The sequence below is a fragment of the Aethalodelphis obliquidens genome, unplaced genomic scaffold (assembly GCF_003676395.1).
Source record: "Aethalodelphis obliquidens isolate GAN/ISIS:26980383/991018 unplaced genomic scaffold, ASM367639v1 scaffold40, whole genome shotgun sequence".
NCBI classification, from domain to species: Eukaryota; Metazoa; Chordata; class Mammalia; order Artiodactyla; family Delphinidae; genus Aethalodelphis; species Aethalodelphis obliquidens.
This window is the reverse complement of record NW_020837984.1, coordinates 6993076-7005649: the sequence shown is the minus strand read 5'-3', so window position 1 is coordinate 7005649 and position 12574 is coordinate 6993076. Positions and strand designations below refer to the sequence as shown.

Genomic DNA, 12574 nt, shown 5'->3' with positions numbered 1-12574 from the left:
AGAGAAAGCATTCATTTTGGGGCAGTTATATTATTGAACTTGGTGACAAGTATGCCATTGGTGGCGTGGGGTTTCTTTGTTGAACAAGACCGGTTCAGTCTTGAAGAGGATTACCAGAAGAATAAAGGATCTCCACTGTGTATGACCCATATTGTAGGGCCTTTCAGTCATAATGTAGAACATAGTCTTATACACCTGGGAGATTTTTTTTTCTTCAAATAATTTTTTGCACAGAGTTCAGTCCATTCCTCCTTTCCTCCCTCTCTCCCCACCTTCTCTTTTTTAAACTGGATGTTTACAAAGGAATGAATTTTATTTCACTGAAGAACTCTCAGTGCCTTGTCCCCAAATAAACTAGAAGTGTTACTTGGGTTGCTTCTCTTTCTTCATCAGGGCTGTGAAAAGCAAAGTTTACTTTGAAACTCCTGTCTCTAAAATTCTCTTGCCTTCAAAGTGTATTAGCTTTATACCATTGTACAAAAAGAACGAAATTACTTTTTGTAGATGTGTAAGAAGATTCCTTTGGCATCCCTTATACTGTATAATACCTCAGAATCATTATGACAACAGCTAGTAGTAGAATAATACTATACAAATTCATACTTTGGAACATTCCAAAACTTTTGCTGCTTTAGCTTTTGCTGCTTGTTTACCTCTTGGGGTTGTGCTTTAATTAAAAAAAAAAAAGAAAGAAACTTGCCTATTTCTTACATACCTTCTGTAATATTCTTTAGCTTACTGTTATCTCAGTACCTTAGAGAGTTCAAATTTAACAAACGATAATGGAAAAAAGTAGGTTCTTTAAAATTGTTTGCTTTTCTCTTAATCTCTGCTTGTCTGAGACTGGAATATAAGGAAGGCATGGATTAGCGAAATAAGAGAAACAGGTGTACTCTTTTCCCAAATGTAAGGTCAGGGATTTAATTTTCCAGGTCTTTGTCATTCTTAGAATAGTGACCTGCAGGGAAGAAATAGATGATAGTCTTATTGAAATTTACTTGTTGGCTTTATAAAACAGACATTTTCACTTTTGTTTGAAAAGTTTTTCTGAGGAAAGTGGCCAGACTTGCAGATCCCTTTTTCCCAGAAAAGTGTTCAGTAACAAGTTGAAAAACCACTACTTTGACATAACTTAATTTATTGAATAAATTTATTTACTGTGTAACAAATGCTTTATTCTCACTTTTAAAGTAAGATTTAAAAATATCAAATATGATAATTAGTGATTTTATGCAGATCAAACTTAAGTTTAGATGTTTCAAAAAATTGATCTGTCTTGATAAGCAGTTCCTCTTATCTGTATAGAGCTTAAGATGTGAAGAACTTCATCTTCATGCAGAAAACCTCTCTAGGCGTGTATGGGAGCTACTGATGCTTCTTCCTACATGTCCTAACATGTTGATGGCATTCCAGAATATCTCAGATGAACAGGTAAGTCCACAAAATATTTTTACTTCCCTGGAGGATGGTACCAGTTTACATTCCTACTGGTAGTGTATGAGAGTGCTTGTTGACTGGTAACCTCAGTAAAATTTTGCCCATTTAATAGGTGAAAAGTGCCAGTTCATTTTAATGTTCATATATTTAATTATTAGTGAGATTGAATAATATGGGCTAAATACAAGGCAAGGATTTTCTCTAAAATTATCTTTAGAAAGCAGTGAATTTGCCTTTATATTAGTGTTTTTTCATATTACTTAATGTTCTGAATATTGCTTTGTTTTTGACAACAAAAAGTAACGTTTAGAGAAAATACCCTGTGATTTAATGACATTGCTTCAGGGCTTGTTTTGGCTGCTTATACAAGTCAACTGGTAGAAATAGAGAAAAAAGGAGTCAAAGAAATTTAATATATATTAATATTCCCAGAGGCATGACCTCACATGTATTAAGTGTTATATATCTTTGTAAAGATGTCTGTTAAAATTAAAGATTATTTTTAAAAGCTATATATTAAGGAGTTACTTAGTGGGGATACCAACAGAACACCTATAGGACTAATGGAAAAACAATGTCCTAATGTTATGCTAATGTTATCTATGATTTGGGACGTTGTTATGTGATTTCTCAGGGTCTTGTATTTCAAATGACTTGGAAGTGAAGAAGATGGGCTTTGAAAATGGTGGTTGATGACTCATTGTAGCTCTAATAATAATATCGTTGTCAAAGGATGCACATTAAGTGTGAATAACACTTTATAAATTGCGAGTAGAAAAGAACAATATTTTAAAGTTTATGTATTTGTATATGACTTTTTAAATGAGTAGGTGTCACATAAATATTAAATACACACTGTACTGCTTCTGTATCCTTAAAAGTTCACACATTCAATTATGCTGCAATGTGTTTTTCATTGGGAAGATGGCAAATTACCTCAACTGTTGTGGAGGTTAACATACAGTTTTTTCCTATGCTGCTGTTGTGTATTAATTTTAACAAAATTTAATGAATAATTGGTGTTTTAAGCATATGATTAGTACCAATTATATAATTGGTCTTCACTTGTTTGAACATATTTCAATATATATGTAATATTTGAGTTTTTATATAGTGTCATTTTCTTTAGTTTTTTTTTGGGGGGGGGTCTCTTGGTAAGTTGGTTGGAGAAACCTGTGTTTCTTTTTTTAATTTAAGTGTAATGATGGACTTAATTGGAAAGAACTGCTCAAAATTAAGAGTGCTCACAAGCTATTATATGCCCTGGAAATTATTGAAGCACTGGGAAAACCTAACAGAAGAATAAGAAGAGAGTCAACGGTAATTGCTTTTCCATTATTATCATTAAACATTTGTTTTCTCTTTGGAGCAAAATTCCAGAGTACGTTATCTTTTAATTCTCCTGCCACCCTTCCTTATTTATTTATTTATTTATTTCTGCCATTCCCACAGGGAAGTTATAGTGATCTTTATCCAGATTCAGATGATTCAAGTGAGGATCAAGTGGAAAATAGTAAAAATTCCTGGAGTTGCAAGGTTTGATCATATATGTTTTGCAGTGTATTGGTAAAAATAATTCATCTCTAATTTTCCAGAAGTTACCATAATTATTGTTTTAAACTAACTTACCATTTAAATAAAGCATAGTTTAAAAATTATGTATTACTCTAATCACAGTAATAAATAAACTGAGATTATTTAATGCTTTGGTGCTCCTATTTTTAGCACTTATTATTTTTTCTCCTTCATTGGAATACTGTGTTAGGACATCCCAGTGCCTGGGATTAAATGGTTAATGGAATACAAAGATATGTATATAGATTTTTATAAGAATCTTTAAAAAAAATTCTTGAAAATTAGCTGTTTGCTGTTACTTTATTGTATAGACGTTATATTGGTTATATTGGTTATATAGACGTTATATTGTATAGATGTTATATTGTATAGACGTTATATTGTATAGACGTTATATTGGTTATTTATCAAAGAATAATTTCTTATATGAAAGATACATAATATTTTACTTACACACACAGACATACACACACACCCAGTTACTGAATCAAAAAGCAGATCTTTACTACATCATGTAGCTCTTTCCTCTTACCATTACTCTCACAATTGCTTACAGTTTGTTGCTGCTGGAGGGCTTCAACAGTTATTAGAAATTTTTAATTCTGGAATTCTAGAGCCAAAAGAGCAGGAATCCTGGACTGTGGTAAGTGAAAATTCACATTTTCAACAAGTTACAGTAGTTACCCCAGTGAGTCACTTTCATGAACCATTGGCAAGTGTAACGTTTGCTGCAAACTTTATTTTAGTAAAGGAAAGTGTGGAGTACGGTAGAAATAAATTTAAGAAAAAATAAGGAATCTGATAAACTAATTATGCAATAAGAGTTCTCCATGTCAACTCAGTTAAAAAAATTTAAGTGATAATATTAATGACTCTGAACTATAGGTAATTCATGAACATTTTTCCATTAGTTTGGTAAACTATATATTAATATTTACATAGTCTTAAAATTTGGATGCTTTTTAGGAAAAACTTGGTTTTATGTCTTCATTTTTTTGAAAACATCCTTTTTCTTCGTTTCATTTTGTTTTGACCATTTCTTCCTTTAAGCAACACTACTGAAAAATGTATTTCCAGACCATTTGTGACTAGTCGGCAATGAAAAAGGTACAGGACTTGAGAGTAAATAAGCCTTTAGAAATTTTTATAGCAAGTGGACATTGCCGCAGTGTTTTTTTTAATAGTATTTTACAAAATTTTTGATCCTTAACAAAATGGAAGTTTTAGAAGATGGTACTTTATCACTGTTAACTTGACAAAGCACTGTCCTATAATGTTAGGAAAATAAAATTATGGAATATTTAAAAATTCATAATGCTGGACCAAACTGTGTAATCCAGTTTTGTATTAAATGGAAAGGATGCTCATTTCCTGACCTCCAGCAAAGCAGAATAGCATTATCAAACATTGCATTCAAATTTTAATTTCTTAATACTTGCTTTTTAGAATTATTTTAGAACCTAGGAGTCAGATATTCTTGATTTACTGTCAAATGCTGGTATATCCAAGATATTAATGAAAGAAAATACATTTAAGCATATTACTATCTACCAAGATTTTGTTAATCTTATCATTGCTTTCAATACTTTTTGCCATTTTTATTTTATATATTTTGCTACAGATATTTTCCTTTTTAGAATAGATACCTCTACTACAGTAATTGTTTTCTGTCTCTTAGAACAGAAATGTCTGTTGTGTTTTATTGTATTGTCTTTGTTGTCTCAGTGATCTCTCAGAATTATAAGGTGCCTTTTAGTTCTTTGGCAAAGTGGGAGAATTTTAAATCTTTAATGAGTAGTTGTGTGTCGTTTATAGGACTTTTGTTTATAAACTGCTCTAAGTTTAGCTTTGAATAAAGTTTACAGGTAATCATATGCTAAAGATTTTCTCTCTTTGTTTCCTTTAAAATTGTGGACACTTTTATGAAGTATTAAGAAAAATTTACTGCTACATGGGACACATTGTAGCCTGGCAACACAGATGGCTTTCAAGTCAACTGAGATCCCATATTTATAATGTATCTCTCAATATATTATAGGGTACTGTGGATACTCTTACATGATGAACAAAATTTCAAGATTTTCATGAAGTCCAATTTGTCCATTTTTTCTTTTGTTACCTAAGCCTTTGGTGTACTATCCAAGAAATCATTGCCAAATACAGTGTCATGGCACTTTTGTTCTGTGTTTTCTTCACAGAGATTTATTTATTGAGATTTATTGTTTTAGGTCTTATTTATTGTTTTAGGTCTTATATTTAGATCCTTGATTCATTTTGAGTTAATTGTTGTATATGGTGTTAGGTAAGGGTTCAACTTCATTCTTTTGCATGTGGAGATCCAGGTTTCCCAGCGTATTTTCTTGAAAAGACTCCTTTTCCCCACAGTGAATGGTCTTGGTACTCTTTTCAAAAATCGTTTGAACATTTTCGTGAGGGTTTATTTTCAGGCTCTCTATTCCATTCCTTTTATTTTTTTGTCTATCTTTATGCCAGTACTACACTGTATTGATTACTGTAGCTTTGTAGTAAGTTTTGAAATCAGAAAATGTGAGTCTTCCAGTTTTGTTCTTTTCTTGTAAGATTGTTTGTCTATTTGGAGTCCCTTGAGATTCCTTGTGAATTTTAGAATGGATTTTTCTGTTTCTGCAAAAAACATCATTAGGATTTTGGTAGGGATTGCATTGAATCTGTAGGTCACTTTGGGTAGTATTGATATTTTAATAAGTCTTCCAGTTCGTGAACACGGAATGTGTTTCCATTTATTTGTCTTTAATTTCTTGGAGCAGTTTTTTGTAGCTTTCATTGTAGAAGTCTTTAAACTCCTTGGTTAAGTTCATTCCTAAGTATTTTATTCTTTTTGATGCTATTGTAAATGGAATTGTTTTTTTAATTTCCCTTTCATATTGTTCATTGTTCACGTATAGGAATGCAACTGAATTCTGTATGTTGACTTTGTATCCTTCTACTTTGCTGAAATTATTTACTAGTTTTAAGAGCCTTTATATGGAGTCTTTACGGTTTTCTACATCAAAAACAGATAAATTTACTTCTTTCTTTCCGATTTTGATGCCTTTTATTTTTCTGGTGTATTGCTTAGGCCAAAGCTTCCATTACTGTGTTGAATAGAAGTGGTGAAAGCAAGTGTCCTTGCCTTGTTCCTGATCTTAGAGGAAAAGCTTTCAGTCTTTCACCATTGAGTATGATTTTCACTATGGAATTTTCATATATGGCTTTTATTATGCTGCGGTAGTTTCCTTCTGTTTCTATTTTGTTGAGTATTTTTATCATGAAAGTGTGTTGAATTTTGTCAAATGCTTTTTCTGCATTAATTGAGATGATGTAGTCTTTTCCTTCATTTTGTTAATCTGGAGTATTTACATTGATCATTGCTATGTGGAACCATCCTTGCATTCTAAGAATAAATCCCACTTGATCATGGTGTATAATCCTTTTAATATGTTGCTGAATTCTGTTTGCTAATATTTTGTTGAGGACAGTGTCTTTTGTCTGGCTTTGGTATGAGGGTTAATGCTCACTTCATCGAATGAGTTGGGAAGTTCCCTCTTCAGTTTTTTGGAAGAGTTTGAGGATCGTTGGTATTAGTTCTTCTTTAAACGTTTGTTAGAATTTACTAGGGAAGCTGCCAGGTCCAGAACTTTTCTTTTTTGGGAGATTTTTGATAACTGATTCAATCTCCTCACTAATTATAAGTCTGCTCAGATTTTCTAGTTTTTTGTGATTGAGTCCTGGTAAGTTTTGTGTTTCTAGGAATTTGTTCATTTCATGTAAGGTATCCAGTTTTGGGGCATGCAACAAGTTGTTCATAGTACTCTCTTACAATCCTTTCTATCTCTAGAATTAGTTGAAATGTTCCTACTTTGATTTTAGTAATTTGACTTTTATTTTTTGTTAGTCCTTCTAGCTAAAAGTTTGTCAATTTCGTTCTTTTCGAATAACCAGCTTTGATTTTCACTGATTTTTCTCTAGGTTTTTCTATTCCCTGTTTTGTTTACCTCTGCTCTGATCTTTATTATTTCCTTCTTTCTACTACTAGCTTCAGGTTTAGTTTGTCTTCTTTTTCTAGTTCATTAAGCTGTAAAGTTAGATTGTTGGTAAGAATTTTTCTTTTTTTTAATGTAAACATTTACATTTATAAATTTCCCCATTAGCATTGCTTTCATTATATTCCATAAGTTTCATATTGACCATGTTTTTTATCTTCTTTTGTGAAGTGTCTTTATATCCTGGGGGTTTTTGTTTTGATTTGTTTGCTTTCGTTTCTTTGGGTTTTTTTCTTTTCATTTATTTTATTTTTGGCTGCGTTGGGTCTTTGTTGCTGTGCGTGGGCTTTCTCTAGTTGTGGCAAGCAGGGTCTACTGTTCGTTGTGGTGCACGGGCTTCTCATTGTGGTGGCTTCTCTTGTTGCGGAGCACAGGCTCTAGGCGCATGGGCTTCAGTAGTTGTGCACGCAGGCTCAGCAGTTGTGGCACACGGGCTTAGTTGCTCTGTGGCATGTGGGATCTTCCCGAACCAGGGATTGAACCCGTGTCCCCTGCATTGGCAGGTGGATTCTTAACCACTCTGCCACCAGGGAAGCCCCCTGTTTTTTTTTTTCTTTGTAAAGAGCTATAAGACTTTTTTCCTTAATCAGTTGGACAAGTTTTTTGGTCAGATATATGTATTAGGAATATTTGCATTCAATGTGTAGCTTGCTTTTTCTTTATATTTACAGTATCTTTTAAGCAGAGAAGTTTTAAATTTTAACAAAATTTATATCCTAGCTAAGAAATCATTTTTCCAAGGTCACAGAGATTTTCTCCTGTGTGTTCTTCTGTAAATTTTATAGTTATCTTTTACATTTAGGTCTGTGTTATATTTTGAGTTAACTTTTGTATATGTAGAGTGAGGTTGAGGTTTTATTTTATTTTTTTCATATGGCTCTCCAATTTTTCTAGCACTGTTTGTTGAAAAGACTTTTTTTCTCACTGAAATTTCCTGGTACTTTTCTTGAAAATCAATTATATAGTATTGCTATGTTTCTTGGCATATTGGTATAGTTATAACACTTAGTAGTGGTATTAGGAAAAGAGGAGAACAAGGACCATTGAAGAGAAAGCTCTGAAGCTCTCATACATAGGTGATATTCTTATTAATTTATTTGAAGGAATTGCTTTATTTTAAAAATTTTAAAGTAGAGCTTTAAATCAGAAATTTTACTTTTCATACTAAACAGTATTTTACTGATGAAATGCTTGTTTTATTTTAAATATATATATATACAGTGCAAATTTTTCAGTTGAATAATTTTCTAGAATTATTGAGAATTGCTTTCACTCCCAAATAGCAGAGTATATGCCACTTAGGTGGAGAGACAGCTTCCAGTATTTTTGCTCTCAATGCTGATTTTGTAGGTAAATATCTTTATTATTATTTTAATAATTTTTAAAATTGTAGTACATTGCAAGCAATATTTTTTTACATCCTGTATATCTCTATTACATATATTTGTATGATTCTTTCTTGATAGAAATGCAAAAATGATATTTTCTTCTTATCCACAGTGGCAGCTAGACTGTCTTGCTTGCTTGCTGAAGTTAATATGCCAGTTTGCAGTAGATCCATCCGATTTGGATTTAGCTTATCATGATGTCTTTGCCTGGTCTGGTATAGCAGAAAGCCATAGGAAAAGAACATGGCCTGGGAAATCGAGAAAGGCTGCTGGTGATCATGCCAAGGGTCTTCATATACCAAGATTAACAGAGGTAAAGTATAAAAGTCACCATGTAGTAATGAATTTTATTTGTCTTCTAAGAGAGCTTGTATATTTTTGTTTTTACAAAATGAATAATGTCTATGAGATGCTATCCTAGATTACCACAGTATGACCTAACAGCAGAAGCAATGCCTTCATTTTAAAGCAGTAGAAATTACGAAGCAGTAATACTTTTCAGTTCATCATCCAAAATGCAGGAGTGCATTAATTTTGTGCCATTTTAATGTTATCTAACTGTAGGATTGAGTTCATTAGTTGGTCTCAGTAATTTTTATACTGAGTGTATCAGGGTCCATTCAGGAAAACAAACCACACTAGGTATTTCAACAGAGTAAATTTAAAATTGAGAACTGGTTTTATACATATGCGTTGGAGGGCTAAAAATGAAAAATGGAATGTTGAGGTAATGCGGGCAAGTAGCCATTCACCACCCCTAGGGTTTGAGGAATATATGTAAAAGGCTGTGGTTATCAGGAATGAGAAGCTTATAGGAGGGATCCTGTTGAACTGGAGTTTAGGCCTCCGAGGAAGTGGTTCTGTTACTGCTTCTGAAATCATTTGCCTCTTCTGGTTAAAATACTTATGGAACAATGTTAACAGAAAAAGCAGGGGAAATTCCCTGGCTGTGAAGTGGTTAGGGCTCCACGCTTTCACTGCCAAGGGCCTGGGTTCAATCCCTGGTCAGGGAGTAAGATCCCACGAGCCGCATGGTGCGGCCAAAACAAACAAAAAAAAAAAAAGAAAGAAAGAAAAAGCAAGGAAGTAATCTCTCTAGTATCCCACGTTGACAAACCCAATAGAAAGCCAGCTGGCAGAGGAGAAATTTAGTTTATAATGTACCAGCCCTAGTGTCACAGAGCAAGTATCAATATATAGTATGGTAGGTTTAGAGCCAAACGAAAATGGCACAATAACCAATGCATCCAGCAATAAAATTAAAATTCTTTTTGGCTGTGGATTCTGTTATTCATGTGATCAAATATTTGCCCTTCCAGTGTCTCTGTTAGTGAACTGGGAACTGGGGAGAGATGAAGATGAGTTTTTACTTAATTGCTTCTTCATTTTGTAACCATTTGAGGACAGCAGCTTACCTCATACCTGCTCCAGAAACACCACAGTAATGAGTTGTTACTGATAGAGAAATAAAATACACATACTCATATATGGCATTTTAAAATAATTGGCTAGGTTTTTTTTAAACAAATTTATGCAACTACATAATTACTGAAAACAATTTAGAATGTACAAGTGAGGGAATTCTTTGGCAGTCCAGTGGTCAGGACTCTGTGCTTTCATTGCTGAGGGCCCAGGTTCGATCCCTGGTCAGGGAGCTAAGGTCCCGCAAGCTGTGGCGTGGCCAAAAAAAAAAAAAGAATATACAAGTGAACCTTCCAAAGTCATATAGGTCACTACCATTAATAGTTCTATGTGTTAATCTTTTTATGTGCATATTTTTTCTTATGTGTATGCCAATGTTACATTTTTATAGTTTAGAAAAAGAGCATACAATATATATATTTTTCATTTGTTTATCATAATATTTAATTAGAGCTTAGAAGGTGTATCTAAGCTATTTGGGGGGAAATTTTTGTTACCCTAATTCTGGAGACAAAGTCATCCAATAGTAAGGAAGAACACTAATTCTTTTAATAATTTACTATCATTCATTATTTCGTTTGTTCTCCTTTAATAGCCTTTTAGAAGGTTCAGAATCCAAATTGAACTTCCAATTCCAGCCTAAATATAGCTTTTCTTAAAACTCTTCTTATTTTGCCAGGCACAGGTTTAGTTGCTGCTCCCTTCTGTTGCTCATTTGGCACATTGCATATAATTGTGTTTCAGTGCTTTTGATGTTTTCTGCTGCACTGGACTAACTTCCCCAGGATGGAAACAGTGCTTTTATAAAATTAGTGCCCAGAATGGGTTCTGACCTGCAGAAGGGATTCAGTAGTTCTTTATTAAGTTAGCAAATATTTTTTTCCATTATATAGATGAAGAACTAGAACCTGGAAATTCAGTATTTATTAGAGTCATACAGCTTGAAAGTTAGCAAACTAAATGTTGAACCTCAAGGTTTTTAATCTGGAATCCATGTTTGGTATCTATGGTATATTATATTGCTTTTCTATGTTTATTTCAGGGTGGTTGAGGAATCTGCCACTGCTTGACATTTTTTTATTTCAAAACTGAAAAAGGTTACTTCACCTACCACCCAAAAAAACCACTGACTTGTGTAATACATAATATTTTTCTCACTATATTGGGTGACATGCAGATAATCTGTGGACCAAATAGAAAGGATTCGCCTGTGTATTTCTAAATTTTTAATATTTTCTTTTTAAAGTTGCTATTCTGAGGTTTCTTTATAAAAATCTGGTTTTCTAATATTTAATATTTTTACAGTATTTTCCAATAACCATTTTAAGAATATTCCTATCCTTTTATAAATAAAAATCAAAGTAATTTGGAGTCTGGTTTAAAACGCAGTTCTGTGTTTTAGTGTACTTATAGATTTTTTTTAATGTTTTTATTTTAAAGGTATTTCTTGTTCTTGTCCAAGGAACCAGTTTGATTCAGCGACTTATGTCTGTTGCTTATACGTATGATAATCTGGCTCCTAGGTATGAAGTTTTTACATAATTTATGATTGTATGTATTTAGAGTAAGAATACAGTGTTCTAAAATTTTAATTTGAAAAAAATTTGAAACCTAACAGAAAAATTGTTAGGGTGTTTTAGCGAACTCTCATATCATTCATGTGGATTTGCATATTGTTATCAACATTTTGCCAGTTTTTATCGAATGATCATGAGCACGCATTTTCTGTGGGTGTCCCCAAGCACACATTTATTTACATATCCTGAATCTTGTAAGAGTTCAGACATTATGATCACTTACTGATAAATAGTTTGATGTGTATCTCCTAAGTCCAAGGACAATTTCCTAACAACTATAGTAAGATACTCAAATTTAGAAAATTTAACATTGATATAATATTATCTAACATATAGTCCATACTCAAATTGTCCCATTAATATTTTTATAGCAATTTTTTTCCTCGTCCAGGATCACGTACTGCATTTGGTAGTCATATTTCTTCCATTTCCTTTAACTGGGGATACTTTCTTAGCCTTTCTTTCATGATACAGACATTTCTGAGTATCACAAGCCAATTCTTTTATAAAGCCTTTTAATTTAGGTTTTCCTGATTGTTCCTCACAATCAGATTCAGACTATACATTTTAGCAGGAATACTCCATAAGTAACGTATCTTTCCCAGTACATCCCAGTGATATCAGTTTGTCCTATTATTAGCGATATTAATTTTGATCAGTTAATCTGGTTTCCTCCAGGTTTCTCTACAATGAAGTTTCTGAGTTTTCTAATTAAAAGTAACCTATGGGAAGATAATTTGCAACGGTTTAAATTTCCTGCTTCTCATAAAACTTATTCATTTAGTTTTAGCATTCAGTGATGATTCTTGCCTGAATTAAATATTAGTATAATGTTTGCAAACTAGTGATTTTCTAACTCTTACCATTCATTTTATGTTTATTAGTTGACATTCTGTGGTGACGAAGAGCTTTCTCTTCCTTTTATTTAGTTAGTATCAATTTGGATGTTTTTCATTCAATGTAATTCATTACTATTACTATTCACTTTGCTCAAATTATACCTTAGTTGACATCTTCACGTTTGTTCATGTGTCCTTTGGCTATGTCCCCATTATTTGGGTGGAGGGGAGGAGTACTCCCCACCCCCACCCCCCCACCCCCCCCCCCCACCCCC

The 12574-nt window shown here is 32.8% G+C and overlaps 1 protein-coding gene across 7 annotated transcripts in view; it reads left to right on the top strand.

The window, feature by feature from the left end:
- Positions 1 to 12574, top strand: part of USP34 (ubiquitin specific peptidase 34) — a 231649-nt gene that overhangs the window by 145016 nt on the left and 74059 nt on the right. For all 7 annotated transcript variants that reach the window (XM_027131781.1, XM_027131778.1, XM_027131782.1 and 4 more), the window contains 6 exons: positions 1306 to 1431; positions 2635 to 2757; positions 2890 to 2973; positions 3569 to 3655; positions 8574 to 8774; positions 11324 to 11406. In XM_027131781.1, the coding sequence (XP_026987582.1) occupies positions 1306 to 1431; positions 2635 to 2757; positions 2890 to 2973; positions 3569 to 3655; positions 8574 to 8774; positions 11324 to 11406 (704 nt within the window). The remainder of the gene's footprint in view (positions 1 to 1305; positions 1432 to 2634; positions 2758 to 2889; positions 2974 to 3568; positions 3656 to 8573; positions 8775 to 11323; positions 11407 to 12574) is intronic.